Source organism: Leptosomus discolor, chromosome 17 (genome assembly GCF_034619465.1).
Source record: "Leptosomus discolor isolate bLepDis1 chromosome 17, bLepDis1.hap2, whole genome shotgun sequence".
In the NCBI taxonomy this organism is placed as follows: Eukaryota; Metazoa; Chordata; class Aves; order Leptosomiformes; family Leptosomidae; genus Leptosomus; species Leptosomus discolor.
The window spans coordinates 9,224,624-9,240,499 of record NC_141407.1 but is presented as its reverse complement, the minus strand read 5'-3'; the positions used below and the strand labels follow the sequence as shown (position 1 = coordinate 9,240,499).

The window sequence follows — 15,876 nt, the reverse complement described above, 5'->3', positions numbered from 1 at the left end:
GTGACATTTCATCAGTTACTGCCCCCCTCTGTGCAGGGTCTCTGTTGTTTCCTTGGCCCGGTGCCCTCTTCATCCCTCCTGGAGTGTCTTTTGACCTGTTTTTTTGGGTTTTTTTTTTTAATTACTAGTGTGGAATTGGCCTTGTAGCTCTCCCCTCCTCCCTATTTTCAAATCAAGTTTTGGGGGTTTTTTCTTCCCCCTTTGTTCTTAAACCTAAAACTTCACTGCAGCGGGGCTGTGGCTGGCCCTGTGATGCAGAGAGGTGCTGTGGTGTGCATGGTGGCTGCCCTGCTGTCCCTTTGGGTGCTCTTGGTGCTGTAGGGCTGTGCCTGCCGCTGTTTGCTTTGAAGCCTGTCCCTGCCAGTGCCAGGTATCAGCTTAAACTGAAACCTAAGCAGGCTCAGCCTGAGCGGTGCCAGGGCATGGGGTCAGCAGGAAAGGAGGGGGGGAAGAAACCTGGCTGGGGGGGTGGTCCTGGGGACCCCGGGGACTTGTGCTGCAACGTGCTGTCTGCTTTGGGACACTTGGATTGCCGATGGGATGTTTCTTGTGGTGCTCACTGAGGTACCTCTGCCAAGTGTCACCCTTGGTGCTGCAGTCTAGGAACCAAAGCCCTTCTCCAGGTGTGCAGTTTAGTTTCCTGTTACAGTATTTCCTAATTAAACCTCCCACCTTAGGCAGCAAAAGGTACTGTTGTTTAAGCTGCAGTGCTACATTACAGCCTGCATTGTCAGGTCTGGCTGGGTGCGCTCCCGTTTTTAACCAGCTGTGTTTCCAAATGTGCCTTACGCCTCCGCTTCCCAACTCTGTGCCCTTCCCAGCTCCTGTCGGGCAACCGCAGCACGTGTGACCCAGGGATCCTCCTGGCAGGAGGGAGCTGAAACCAAGGAGGAGGCTGGGAATGGTTCCAAAAGACTCCTATTTCTCTTCCCTACAAAAGCTGGTGGTCATGGAAGTATTCCTTTTTCTTTTTGTCTCCCTTGCAGTGAACACCTACCTCTTCATGATGCAAGCCCAAGGCATCATGATTCGTGAAAACATGCGAACAATAGGAGCTCAGGTGTATGAGCAGGTGGTCCGCAGTGCCTATGCCAAGAGGAACAGCAGCGTGAATGACTCAGGTATTTCTTGAATAATTATCATTTTGATTAAAGGTTTGATTTCCATTGGAAATGGAGTTGACCTGAACCACTGTCATGTGAAGGAATTAATTTATGCTGGTAAATACAGGGTGGGAACTTTGATTAGTTGGCTTCTTTTTAATTTTTTGTATATATTTATGTATATTATCTGTAACATAAAAATACATATTATGTATAGAAATATTATATATATACGCTGTAAAAATTATATTAATTTTTTCATCTAAAAAATTCGAATGCTTATCGCTTGTGTAAGGGGTAAAAATCTTGAAAGGCCTTAAATGATGGGGTGTTGAGCCAAAAACCGCTTTGCTTTCCAGGAATTCAACTTGTTAGCTTCAACCAGTCTGAGGGTTTTCAAATTCAGTGCAAGGGTCACATTTCATATTTAAAAAATAACTTCCCAGGCACACGTGTGCGCAGAGCTCTAGCTCTGTGCACGTGGAAGAGCCTGTGCTCTTAAGCTTCACTCTTTCTCTGCAAGGATGAACTGAGATGATGTGGCTGGAGACCTGCCACAAATAATATATTGAACTTTGGGCAGAATGCAGGGAGTGGAGTTGCAGGCTCTCACTCCCAGGCTGTTCATCAGCCGTAAAATAAAGCTGATAACAGGGTTGCAAGTTTTGGTGTAAATACAGTACAGCGAAGCATAAATGGACGTGGCTCTGTGTAAGCCAGGGTGAGGCATTGCCTTTGGGCTGGTGTGACACTGAGCGTGTACCTTCCCTGTTGACATGTTACCAGTGTGTCATGCTGGTGCGGTTGGCATCAGGCTGCAGCAGTGCCAGGGAGCTCAGCTCCCCTGCTGCAGGGGTTCATCAGCAGGGGCTGGTAGAGTGTTACAAGGCAAGATTATTTCCTTATTAATATAAAATGCAAGCAGCGTCCTGGCTGCCCAGCCCACTGAGGAGCGGGTGGTGCAGCCGCCATTTGGATGTACTCTGAGCGGGGATGGGCGCGGGAGGGGAATTACCAATTTGTGCAAGAGGTCAACACCCTGGGTCGCCTCTTCTTCCGAAGCTGGCTGGGGCTGCCAAGCCCAGGCTATTTTTAAGGATGGAAACATCAAGTAAAGCAGACTAGCTGGTGCCCTGAGGGGGGAGGAGGGTTAGACACTCCACTGCTGCTGCTTGTGGTGATGAGAGCCTTCATCCCACTGCAGTCCTGGCCCTTGGGGCTCTGACCCCTCCAAAAATCTGCTGTGTGCTCCTGCTGCCTGCAGCAGACAGGGAAATGGTTACCACCTTAGCATCAGCGATACCAGTACTGCTGCCACTGAAGTAACTGGCTTTGCTTGCATAATATCCATCCCAGTTCTGCAGTCATGGGCTGATAGCCCTCCTGCTCTGAGAGCTCCAGCCATGAGGATGGTTTTAACATCTACAAGCACTATGCGCCGTCCTTGGGCGACCTTCCCTGGCAGGCAGGTCAAAGCAGATGCATGATGGATGATGGTGATATCTGGAAGGCACGTGGTGCTGTGGCCACAAGGATTATATTCACACCGGGATCACTATCTTCCTTCCCTGACTCTGTTTTTGGGCGCCTCGGTGGGATCTGGGTGGGTGGCACTGCCTGGTTATTGCATCCACTCCATGCTGCTGCAGGCCATGTAATGGCTGGGAGAGCAAAGCCCTCTGATGTGGCTGTGGGGAGAGACCCAGCAAAGGCCTTGACCATCCCTGTTGTAACACAGAGCTGCTGGGAGCAACTCCCGGGCTCTCCTACCCCTATCCTATGCCACAGGCAGCAGTGGATGTCGCATCTCTGCACATCCCTGCATCCCTTCCCCTCTTACTGGGAGAGGCATGCGGAGCAGGGGCAGGGGTGCCGCTGCTGGGTGTGAGCTAGCGCAGGTCACACACCAATTTGGGCAGTAGAAAAACCATGTGGCCCCTCTGTGGCTGTCTCTGCTCCAGCGGCATGGGAGCACTGGGAAATAGGAGGCTGCTGATGCTTTCTGAGCTGCAACCTCTCCTGCACATCATGTGTGCCCCAGCAAGTTGCTGGGGAGGAGCAGTTTGTTGTGCAGTGCTGCCTTGTGTATGTGTCCTGCTGGGACCTGGGGCTTTAATTTCTGGTCAGATTCCTTAAAAATGCAATATCCCACCCTGAAAGGCAAGGTGACCAAGCACAGGGTGGTCTGCTGCAACACAGTGTGCTTGTCCCCATCCATGTGCATTTATCCTTTGCTCTTAGCTTTTTTCCTCTTTTATTAAAATAAGTAATTTATAACTTTTTCAGCACTTGCTAATATATGCAAAAATAGGTTCCCTGTTTGGGGAGCGAAGAGTGGTCCCTTCTGTGCTTCTGCAAGCAAAATATGCAACCCTTCATGCAAAAAAAGGGGAGTTGAGCTTCACTGTGCGCAGTCAGCTGGACTAAGTATTGAGAGTGTGCTCTGGTGATAAGAGTTTAATGGGAATACGGTTATTAAAATTTATAGCAGTATCAAGCATCCAAAATAATATCTATGGTACTTGAAAAGCCCTTAGGTTCTGTTTACAAGTCCACCTTGGATCTGAGATAGTTTGTGTACTACTTATTTGAGCAGATAAACAGTGTTAATGACATGATGGTAGGTACTAGCACAATAAAGCAAGCTGAAATATCAGGCCAGCAGTGACTTGTCCCAATTGATTTAAATGAAAGATTTTGACCTTGCAGGTAAAGGCAACCCTCCCTGCTTTACTTTAAAAGATTAAGTTGTCACTAGATTATTTTTTCTTGGAATATCATTAATGTGGTTATTAGATACAGCCTTTGTGCTGTGGAGCAGTGCTTGTGCAATTACTTAAATGTCCCTATCCTTAAATATGACTTAGGTTCTTAACTCTTAATCTTAGCCAATTCATTCACTTCACTACACTGTAATTCTGGGTTTATTACATTGCTCTCAGGATAAAATGTGTGCAACCATTTTGCTATCAATATGTTCTTGAAACCAAATGTATGCTTAATTTGAAAGGTTATAGCTGCTGGTTTAAAAAAAAAAAATATCTGAATTTCACACTGGGCTCAGTAAAGTGACTTAAAAACCTGGCTACCTGTTGTAAATTGACTGTTTGCTGATGGATCACTTGCAACCCTTGCGTCTAAAGCATTGCAGAGCTGCTTGGACACCTCTCGGGGTGGCGGGCAGGACACTAGACCTTTGTCTCTGGGTGCGTGAACACCGCATGGTTTGTACTGTGCTCATAAGAAACCAGGGCTACTCTTGCTTTGAACCAGCAGGGTGAATGTCAGCCCCAGGGTGTGCTTCTGCAGCTAGCTGCTGCAGGAATGCCCATGCATGGTAAGGTAACTGGAAAGGATGAGACCTTCTCGTCCTGTTAGGTCCAGGGGCTGCCTGTGATGGGACTGAGTGGCTCAGCCCTAAATGGCTGCTTTCCAGGACCTCTGTGGGGCTAAGGTTGGTGCTGGTGCCCTGGGTGCTGTGGGACCAAAAGGCCATTTGCTAAGCATCTGATGCTCGGAGAAAGTGAAGATGCAGCATCCTCCTGTAGCAGCTGATGCCTTACTACAGGCAGGGAACTTTTTCTAGTACCTAAAATAGAGGTCATGCTTGGCTAAATATGCATTATGCAAAGCTGGTGACTTTCCTGTAGAAAGCAGAAGTTCATGGTTATATAAACCTCATTGACATCTACAGGTGTAACAGGCTGGAGGGGTTTTGCCCAAGAGGTAAAAGGATGCAGGGGAACGTGCCGTGCTGGGCACTGCTGAGACTGCTGGAGCACAGGGACTCCTCTGCTCTTGCACGATGCAAACTGGAGGAAGGGCTGGAGGAAGGACTGTATGTAATCTGATAGGGTTCTATTGATCCTTTGAGGAGGATGTGAGACAGGATTTCCCTGTGCAGGTGCTGCAATGACAGTCCTTGCTGGCACTGGGACCTGTCTGGGGACTTTCCTCTCTGAGCCCATTAGGAAAGGACCTGCTGGAGGAGAACGTCCCCTCTTGCTGTGCCATGGTCCTTAAGGGACAAGGTGCTAAACAGCTTTTCTTTGAGCTGTTCCTGATATCTAAAAGTGACACTCAAAATTCTTCCTTGGCCAGAAAACATGAAGGTTTCTTTGGTGTGGCATTGTCTAAGGCAGCCAGGGCTTCTGCAGCCAACTGCCCAGGACAGGAGTGAGCACCCAGCTGGGTTGCAAGTCTAGAGCTTATGCTGTGTAGGGACATGCCTGTGCTGTTGGGGACTTCCTCAGCCATTGGTGGCTTTGAAGTCTGTGCATAGTGGCACAGGGAGGTGGCTGGGAATAACAAAGACCTGCAGCTCAAGTGTAAACCTTTTTCTTTTTTTTTCTTCCATACCCAAGATTATCCTCTTGATCTGAACCACAACGACACCTTTCTGCAAGCCACAACGTTTCTTCCTGAAGACTTTACCTACTTCCCCAACCACACCTGTCCCGAGAGGCTCCCTTCTATGAGTAAGTAGCATTCAGACAGCCCCATGCACCTCTCCTGCTCCCTATGGCTTTGGAGGACACATCGTGGCATTCCCTGGCTCACCGGCATTGCACCTTTCCCTTCACCTGGGGATGAATGGGAGCACTGTTTGGAGCCTGGTCCACTCCTGGGAAATCAGTGTTTACCCACTCACATGAATTAATCCCTGCTACGTTGGAGGCATGTTTCCCTGCCAGAGCAGGAGCCCATTGCTTGGCAAACACAAACAAAAGAGGGATTGTGCACTGGGAGCCGGTGAAAAGGCTTGAGCCAGCCCTTTTCCAGGGCCAGTGGTGGTGGGATGGCTCCCTTGCCCCTCGGCAGTGCTGCCGGTCCCAGCCCCAAGCTGTGCTGGTTACAGCTGAGCAGGGGCTGGTGTGAGAGTCAAGGGAGCTGTAGCCAGGAGAAATGCTTTCACCAAAAGAATATTGCAGTGGAAAATTGGACTTTTGAGGGTAAATGTTTCCTAAAAGGGGAAAAACGCTCTCTGCTGAGGTGTGGGGGTTTATCTCTTGGAAACCTGTATGGAGAACTAGAGGGGTGCCTTGGCTGGTGTGGGTCTCTGATGGAGAGCTGCATTCAACAGCAGCCAGAAAGGCTGAACAGAGCCCAGCTGCCAAGGAGGTGGAGGCGTTACAGGTCATGCCAGCAGCATTTCCTAAGCGTTTTTGTTGGTGCTTGGGGAAAAGAGGCTGCCTGCATTCAGTGCTGGGGATGTAGGACAGGAATGCAGCAAAACACTGCACCAAGCTGCCCAGGACCATGGTGGTTGCTGAGCCTCTCTTCTGCTTCTCCCTGCTGTCTCTGCAGAGGGCCCTATTGATGTAAATATGAGCGAGATCACGATGGAAGATATCCACCAGTTCTTCTCGAAAGACCCTTCCATTAAGCTGGGAGGTCACTGGAAGCCAAGTGACTGCCTGCCTCGCTGGAAGGTAATTGGGGAGCTGGGGAGCCCTGTGTCCCTGCTGAGCATGGGAGGGTCCCGGATGGGTGGTGGGAAGACGTTAATAGGAATGTCTCTGTGCTGCAGCTTCAGAGTAATGAATACAAGGATTTCTGAAGTGTGGTACTGCAGTGCCTAGGGAAGAAATGCTGAGCTCAAGGGCTGCTTTAGTGATGCATGAGTCAGCTCTGAGCTTCTACATGGACTGTTAAGTCAGGGAGCTCTCCTGCCTGCTCCCCAGCTGCTGAGCCTCCCACTCCCCCCCTCCGCCCTCTCTGAGGTAGGATGTGACCCAGAGAAGCAAGGTGGCACTGCTGGGGACTCCTGTCCCCAGAGGCAGGTGGCTTAGGGCAGCGTGGTAGCAGAGCCTGGCCCCACTCCTGCTGTCCCCAGCCCTGGGCAGAGGCAGCGAGGGGTGGGCTGTGGGTTTCCCTCCCACTCAAGGTTACCTTGAATTTCCCCAAAGCAGCAATTTCCCAAAAAGTGAACAGGAAATCCATGTTGTGGGGGTTGGAAGGGTTTCAGGCTGCTCAGCCCTACATGGGAGAGCTGAGACACCACATTTAGTGCTGCTCCCCCTCCTATAACACCAACCCCACTGTGCAGCCGGGGCTCAGTGTGTGCAGGAGCCACTGGTGCGGTGCAGTAAGAGTCGTGTCCTCTCCCTGTCAGGTGGCGATCCTGATCCCATTCCGCAATCGATACGAGCATCTTCCTGTCCTCTTCAGACACCTTATTCCCATGCTGCAGCGGCAACGTTTACAGTTCGCCTTTTACGTTGTGGAACAAGTGAGTGAGCCCGGGGGTGGTCGGGGCGGCAGTCGCTGGGGCACAGATGTGCTGTGCTAGAAGTGTGTCTGCCAAAGCTGTGAGTGTAATTCTGCGCTGTGTCCCAAGGAGATTACCTGCCAGATCACATCATTTAACCTTCGGCAGGTTTAGGGTTCATGTTGCAATGTGCAAGTTGACCTATTCTGCCTGAAAGTGGCATAGCTCGGGGTGTCCCCCAAAATGACTGGTTTTATCTAAGAAATAAAGTAGAGATTCAGTTCTCTGTAAAAATCCTGTACTGGAGGAGATATTTTTAAAAAGACAATGTTGAACCAGGTATTTGCAGTTCAAGTAGTGCTGTGTTACTTTTCTGTATCTCTGTAGTAGTTCTAGGGGGCATCCCCTAGGCACAGCAATGGCCTGACCAGAGTTATGCATTTCTTGTCTGGGCACTATCTGGAAGACTTTAATGAATGTAGAACCTAAGACTGTCATTTGATGCGTATGTGAACCTGTCGGTTAAGCTATCTGGCTTTATCCACCCAGTAAATGTCCCTCTGTATTTAGCTTTATCTTAAAAAGATTGATCAAACTTGTGTTGTTTTTTTTTTCCAAGTGTCTGAGTAATAAGACTTTAGCATCTTTATTTTTCCTCCTGCACAGTAAATTGAATATTTCGGTCTTGGTTGATCTCATTAGTCTGCCTGTTCTAATACGTCACTTCCATTTGCGGCACTGATGTGGGAGCTGGTTGCCCTCTGCAGTTTTCTAGACAAGACTGAGAATGCACATGTGGAGCGTGAACTGCACGGGGCTCCCCTTGAGAAGTATATTTCTTCCTCCTAGGCTGGAAACCAACCTTTTAACCGTGCCATGCTCTTCAATGTTGGCTTTCGGGAAGCAATGAAAGACTTGGACTGGGACTGTCTCATCTTTCACGATGTGGACCACATACCAGAAAATGACCGTAACTATTATGGGTGTGGACAGATGCCGAGGCACTTTGCAGCCAAGCTGGATAAGTACATGTATCTGTGAGCACTGTTCTTCCTCCCCACTGCCATAATAGCTAAGGAGTTAGATTTTTTTTTTTTTTGAAAGGTGGAAGGTGAATCTTGGTTTGCTTCTGAGGCTTTGTGTAAAGTGAGAGGGGAATAGAAGAAAGCATCCTCACAGCTCAGGCTTTCCCCATTGCAGGCGGGAGAGCTGCAGTGCTGGCGGGCTATGCCCTAACCCCTTCTCTCCCTCTTAGGCTCCCTTACAACGAGTTCTTTGGTGGGGTGAGTGGCCTGACTGTCGAGCAGTTTCAGAAGATCAATGGTTTCCCTAATGCCTTCTGGGGCTGGGGTGGTGAAGATGACGACCTCTGGAACAGGTATGGGCTCGACTCAGCCGGTGTCCCTGAACTCTGCTTCTGATGGTGGTTCTGTGAGCCAAGCTTTGCACGTGCTGTGGGGAAGGCATTCTCACCTCTGCAGCTGGCACTGGGCTTGCTGTGCCTGCCTCACCCGGGCTGGGGAAGAGCCAGCACGGCTGTGGTGGCTCGGTGAGAACAAGGGCTGCTCCAGCCTGCGCAGGCAGTAGACTGGAAGCAAAGAGAGAAGTGCTGGTTGGGAAAGGATTGGCTCTGTGTGCAGTATCCCACACTGCTGAGGTCAAACTGATCTCGGCTGAGCTGAAGCCTTGAGGTGCTGAGCGCTGTGTGACTTGCCTGGAGCCCAGGCTGGAGCAAGGAGGTTTGCACAGCTTATCTGCTGGGCGGAAAAGCAAAGCTGCAGTCGGAGCCCCAAGCACACTAACTGTGCAGCCCTGGCAAGCGCTGATGGCACAGCAAACATGACGATCGGGGTTTTTTGTTTTGTTGATTTTTTTTTTTTTTTTTCCCTCCTCTTTCTAATGCAGAGTGCAGTACGCAGGCTACTCGGTGACTCGACCAGAAGGAGACACAGGGAAATACAAATCAATTCCCCACCATCATCGGGGAGAAGTGCAGTTCCTAGGAAGGTAAGTAAATTTTTCTTTTAAGAATCCCAAAGCCCTTCACGAAGAGTCTGTACAGTGTATAAGGCTCCCTGCAGCTGTTTGAGGGCAGTAACAGCCTTAACTCATGAAGGAAACTGTGGGGAGATGGAGGCAGAGAACTGCCTGGATTCCTCCATCTCTACGTTTTATATCCTGCATCCCTACAACGAGGGGTCCTTGCTTTGTGGCTGTAGCTGCTTGGATGCCATCCAAAAAGTGGGGTTTGTCAGCATGGCAGGCTGGGGGCCTGTCCTGTATCTCCAGGGGGATGTTCCTAAAGGGGTGGCTAATGCCAGATGTAAGAGAAGCTTCTATGTTTCTAGGAGAGCCTGGTCTAAGTGTTGAAGGAGGCATTGCTCAGCCTGCAGAAGGCAAAAAGCAGGGGCTCTCCTGCTGTGTCGTTGCTAAAGCTGGGGACACTAACAAAGTCCAGTAGCAACACCCTGGGTTTGCACTACGAAGGCAGTTGCTGTTGCAGAAGCAATGGCCCCTGCAGTGTTGTTCTTTGGTGGACAGTGTTCGGTGTTTTGAGTCGGAGGGTAACACTCACGCTGGTTTCACCCCATGATGCTGTGTGCAAATGAGGAGATGGCAGCAGCTCCAGCATGCTTCCACCACAGCACTGAGGTGGAGCAACTCATCCCTCTCCATTCTTCTGTTCCTGCCTCTTGGACCCAAACTGGGGTGGGTGTACAGAGCCCCTGAATTCAGGGTTTGCTTTGTTGTGAGGCTTCACACATCCATCAGGAGCAGTAACTGTCCCTTCTATCGAATGAGCCAGATGTTCACTATGTGAACATTCTGTCTCTTTCTCAAAAAGCTAAATTCTCCATGGAGCTTTCCAGGAGGGCTCCGACCCCTTTGTCCAGGAGCCAGGGTTGTTTCGGAGAGTACGAGGCTTGGTTGGTTGAATGACTGCTTTTGTCTGGGGACCTTGGTGAAATTCTAAGTCTTTTGAAAACTATGCAACAGAAAACCAGAGAAACACCTTTTTCACAAACTACTACAGGAATTAACAGTCATAGGCGATGAGCTGCTGGACAGTGCAAGACTAATTTTTGGACGAGTTTCCATTTGAGGTTATGTTATCTTTAGCCCTAGATTTCATTTCTCTGTTGAACAGAATGCAGCCAGTAGGAGATGCTTCTCTTGTTTCATTCTTGAAAAAGAATTTGGTTTTGGCTTAAAAGCCATATTTAGTCAAACCTTTGAGGTGTGGAAGACTGGCAGTGTGGTGGGATCAAGCTCTTGTTCCTAACACTACCCTAGTCATCTCCTGGCCTCAGTTAGGAGCCCTAGTTCAGTGTCAGCAGGAGCTGTGGGTCAGTGCTGTGGGAGGGGGGGGTCTGTGGTGAAGATGGGCAAGGCAGTGCTTTGCCCTGGGGAGGCTGATACCTGCGCCGCTGAGCGCTTCTGCCTCAGGTGCCGTGTCTGGAGCCTGACCCCCAGCCTAGGCAAGGTTTAGCAGTAGATACCCTCTGTGTCCCGCCCCTGAAATCTCTGCTTCCCTCTGCTCTGTGCTTACCCACAGGCAAGTACTAACCGAAAGCCCTGCTGCTTCTCCCACCTGAGCAGGGGGAGTCAACACTCCTCACCCTGGAGAAGGAAAGTGTTTGTCAGGACACTTAAGTGTCCTGCCCATGTCCTGATACTGTGACCTCTTTGAAACCAGCTTTGGCAGTTCTCTCTTTGCTCTCATGCAGCATCTTCCTCTTCCTCCTGGTGCTTTTTCTCTCCCCAGGTGTCAGCCCAGCTCCCACTTGCCCTGGTGGTGCCAGGTCCCCAGCACTGTGGTACACAAAGTCAATGTCCTCTCCTGACGAGATGTTTCTTCTTATTTTATTTTTTTTCCCCTCCCACCCTTAGCCCTTGTATCTCATCACGCTGCCCCTAAATTTGGTTGAAGCTGTTTTTGTACACCAGCTGCAGTTTCCTTCCCCAAACCATCATTCTTCTAGTTTTACTTCCTCGTCCCCCATCCCTTGGACTAAAACCATTTACTTCTGCTTTTTTTTTGTGGTCCAGTTTCTTAAAAATGGAAAGGACCACATCACCCATTAGCTGCTTTTCTCCAGGATGTTTTGGCTGGTGAGGGCTCAGCAGGACCCCCTGAGCTCAGTCCCGTCCTGGGAATGGGATCTGCAGGCTTCGGGCAGGAGTTACAGGTTGTTTTGACAGCTGAGTGCTTGCTGGTGGCACAGAGAGCACTTGGCTCTTCATCAAGTGATGGACTAATTTTCTGAAGTTTGGGGTGTTTACAGATAAAGAATATAGAAAATGTGACATGCTGTTTTAAGTGTGTTTTAGTAGTGTTGGGAGGACTTTGCAGGGCTCTGTGGGATACGTGGAAGTGACTCTGGCCTCTGGTTCTCGTTGCACAGGTATGCCTTGCTGAGGAAGTCGAAAGAAAGGCAAGCCCTGGATGGCCTCAATAACTTGAACTACTTTCCAAACGTCACATATGACGCCTTGTATAAGAACATCACTGTTAACCTGACACCAGAGCTGGCTCTGGTGACCGAATATTAAGAGGAGAAAATAACTCTGCTCTGCCCTTCACCAGGAAAGCACCATGCTAGACTTTCTTTTCCAAGGGTTATCGAGGACAAGCAACACTTTGTCTAATGAAGGATCACAGTATTTTGGAGAATAAGGCTGAAAGTGCACGCACAAATTGCCCTAGCTGTACCAATCCAGCCCAATACTCATGCAGCGAGCTCAGCAGTCTCTTTCTTTCTTCCACCACTTGCTTTCTGGGTTTCAGGACAACAGTTCAACTTGCTGCTCATCTCCACATTCCTCCTCCAGCAATCTCCGGCACGGGGACTTGCCTCGGATGCGCTTTCTCCTCCAGGAAGTGTTTCAGCTGAGAGATTCTGGCTTCTCGCCGATGAACGTCGGGAGCGATTTAGTTGACAGCTGCCCTGGTGGGAGATCAAACTACTTCTGATACCGTTCTTCTACATCTGTGCGGTTTTTTAAATGACCTGCTTGAAGTATATACAACAGAATCGCTTCTTAAAGAAGTGTAAGTGTAAATATGCTGTGTAAATTGCCCCTTTTTATTTTTCTCCTATGGCTCAAATCCAAGCTAGAAGTTTACATATGGTCACTCATTTTAGTCCTGAATTCTGTAAACACTTGTGTGTGCATCACTGTACTTGTGCAAGGTGTTCCCTTTTAAGCCAGTGAGACTGCTTGCATGATTTAAGCTGTGCATATGCAGAAATATTTGTGGGACAGAGCCCTAAGCTTTCCAGTGTAGCAGATGAGAAATACAGCTGTCATCACTCATTCCAGAAACCACAGGGGTGGCTTTTTCCAGGGAGAGTGAGGAAATGGGAATATTTATGAAAAAATTCCCCCACTTTTGCAACATGGTGTGCAAATGAATCCAAAAGCCATAGGGAATAAAATCCCTTGCCTGTTGCTCTCTGTCCCACTGATGGCAAGTGTGAGCTTGGGAGATTGCTCAAGAGCTCGCGTTCATGCTGCTGCAGGAAGCACAGCCTGCAGGCTTGGCCACTCCTGCCCGTGCGCTGCCCTTGGGACGGGGCAGCTGGCCCCACCGCACCGAGCCCACCCCGGACTGGCAGTGCACTGCCGTAGCCCCTATAATGTGACAGTATGGTTTGGGGGGTGGTTTTAGTTCGTATTTATGGTGTACATCTAGCAGCACGCTGAAGTGCTGTCAGAGCAGTGTAGTGCACCTGGTTGTCACCGTTGGCACCTGGTAGCACTTGCACAGGCGCAGCTGGTGGGGCAGGTTGTCACAGGTGAGTGAGAGAAATGAAGGACGCATGAATCAAGCTCATGAAAACATGAGGACCGGGAACCAGAGAGCTTGATCTGACACCCCATCCAAACTGGAATGCCCCTTCCCTTCTACTGTCTGCTGTCCCCTCCTTCCCCACAGCCGCTGGGGGCAGGCTGGGCTCCGGGCTCTCCTCCCCGCTGACACTCAATCTAGTCCTTATGCAGCACCGACACAGGCACTTTTATTGGACCTCTCTGACTTAAAAGTAAATACATTGGGGGTTGCTTTTTAATTTATATTTATACATAACAATGGTGGGTACTTAACCTCCGAAGTACTTTAACTTTCTTTTTATTGCGTTGTTTGCCTTCGGTTTCCTTAACTTCTCATGGTTTACATTGTTTTCTCAGTTCCGTGGACGTATGATCCCCATAAGCATCTGTTGTGGGTGTGACTGCCCAGGGCATTCTTAACCTGTATCCAGAAAACATTAGTTTAGAAAACACGAGTTCTTGTGTAGATCTTATCGGCCAGTATGAGAGGACAGCGAGCCTGCCCTTGAAAAGCGCTGATAAGTTTGTAACTTAGGTTTAAAGTCTTTGAACTTCATGTGCTTTAAACTCGTTTCCCGAGGGGATTCAACCTGGTTATTTATAGGCAGAGGTGAGGATTTGCTTTTTATGGCGCATATAGCAATAAAGACTTTTGCTTCCGAATCTTGATCTCTAATTCACATGGACCCTTTTTAGATGCTGAACCCACGTTGCCCTGCCCCTCTTTACTTTCATCTTGAGACCTTGCTAGAAGTCTGTCTTTGTTTAATGGTGCTTCAAACAAGGAATGTATTTCAACCAGTTAAAGTTCACTACCCCAGGAATCATGCACGTGTGTGTGAGTAGGTGTTAAACTACCTTAGTCGGGATCCTCAGCCTTCGATGTGTACCTGACACCCATCGCACCTTGTATTGAACAAAAAGCCGTTACCTCTGCTCAGAAATGCACTCTACGGTTGGCACAAAAGGGTCCACCCCCTCAGCAGTATCCCTCTTCATAGTTCCTTTGTTCTAATCATGTTGAATTTTTTTTCCCTTTTTAAAATGTGGAATATCTGAAAATGTGCACTGTTAATCTTATCAGCTATGTCAAATACTGTATAGTAAATGTAACTGTTAAAAACATACTGTCAAGCGCATGTGCTGTTATGGTGTAAAAATTCTCATGTTAAGGAGAACTTGTACATATTCTGGCAGCTGGAATTCAACAAGGCCACTCATTTGCCCCTTTCATGTCAACACCGTTGGTCAGCCCTGCTGGAGGGCAGGTCCTGTTTGATGCTGATTTCTGGTTGTTTGGTTTTTGTTTTGGGTTTTTTTGTTTGTTTGTTTGGTTTTTTTTTAAATGAGCCATGTGGGTTTTATTTGCGAAACTATTTATTGACAGTTAATTATCTGTAAAGCTCTGCTTCTCTAAGGGAGGTAGTCTGAGCAACAGCCATGTGCTTCGTGTCGCTCACCATCAGAAGTGGCTTTAAACTCTAAAGTAGCTTTACATCATCATAGCTTGTGAGCTTACCGTTATGTTTTTAAGAGGTGCCAGGGGGACGTTTTTGCACTGAAGACTAGTGTTTTAAAACACACACACTTCTCAGCAAAGCAATCCTTTGTGTCATTACATTTATTTACCCATGTGTTTGTACATTTTTGTATTTGTTAATTTATGAATGATTTTTTCAGTAAAAAATACATATTCAAGAACAAAGATTGCTGTGGTTGCTTTTTTAATAGGAGGTCGGGGTGTGTGTTTTTTTTTTTTTAAATAGGTGGTGAAACCTGTAAGCCCAGAGAGGTAAGTGCTTATGAGAGTTTGAGTGGAGAAGGGTGAGCCCTGGATGCTAAAACCTGGTTAGAAATTTCTCGTTAGGGCTGTCCAGAAGTAAATTGAGTGCAGGATGGGGATGCTTCCCAAGCTTTTACTACTCTGTATATGCTAAACCCTTTTTTCCAAGCATCTGCTTCAGTGTAGTGCTGATGAAGGGGCTGGCTGCTTTGGGGGAGGTGGGTTTAGGCAGATATTTGGCTGAAGGTGGTGCAGGGCTGGTTATCTTGGTGGGGAGGGTTGATAGTTAGATTTTTTGATCAACAAACCCAGGCAGGCAGACAAGCTTCCTTGCAGCAGCTTTAAAATATCTTTCTCCTGCTCTGCAGCGTACAGGCATGCTAGAATAAATAGCTGGCAGGCCTGGGTTGTTCCAGGCCTTGCCTTTATTTAGCGCTCCGTCTTCTGGGAAGCTTCCTCCCACCCACGGCGCTTGGCTGGAGCCCGCAGGGTGGCAGGCTCCTTCCAGCCGCCGCCACCTGCTCAGGGACAATGGCCTTGCCTCCTGGGCTAGCAGGAGTGAGGGTAGGAGCCTGTCTCGCTCCTGGCTGGGAGTCCCTGACCTTAGTTTTCCTCCATGGGTACCCGAGCTGTGGGGGTTTCACTGCCCATGTCACCCCTGCAGCGGCTGGGCTGGGCAGAGTCTGCGAAGAGATGGATGCGCATGTAGAAAGGTGGGGTTGCCCCTATCCAGGAAAAAGGAGAAAGGTAGGGAAGCTTCCAGCCCATGCCCCAGGTGTGTGCCTGGGACCCCCTCAGCAGGGCCAGCTGCAAAAAGAAGAGCTGGGAGCAAACCCTGTTTTGCGTGGGCTGTGCCAGGAGGGTGCTGAAGAGAGGACCCCTCCAAGGGATGGGCATGGCAGTGCAGCTCCAGTGTGGCCACTGCTGCAAACCGGCAGCTGCAG

General features: G+C 49.1%; 1 protein-coding gene across 1 annotated transcript; it reads left to right on the top strand.

Annotated features, from left to right (window-relative positions):
• Window positions 1-986: 986 nt before the first annotated feature.
• Window positions 987-14,854, top strand: B4GALT5 (beta-1,4-galactosyltransferase 5). Its single transcript, XM_009953856.2, has 8 exons — window positions 987-1,121; window positions 5,468-5,581; window positions 6,411-6,535; window positions 7,219-7,335; window positions 8,164-8,351; window positions 8,570-8,692; window positions 9,220-9,321; window positions 11,721-14,854. Exons 1-8 carry the CDS (start codon window positions 1,004-1,006, stop codon window positions 11,866-11,868), a joined length of 1,035 nt encoding a protein of 344 aa, XP_009952158.2. The 5' UTR covers window positions 987-1,003; the 3' UTR covers window positions 11,869-14,854.
• The last annotated feature ends 1,022 nt before the right edge of the window (window positions 14,855-15,876 follow it).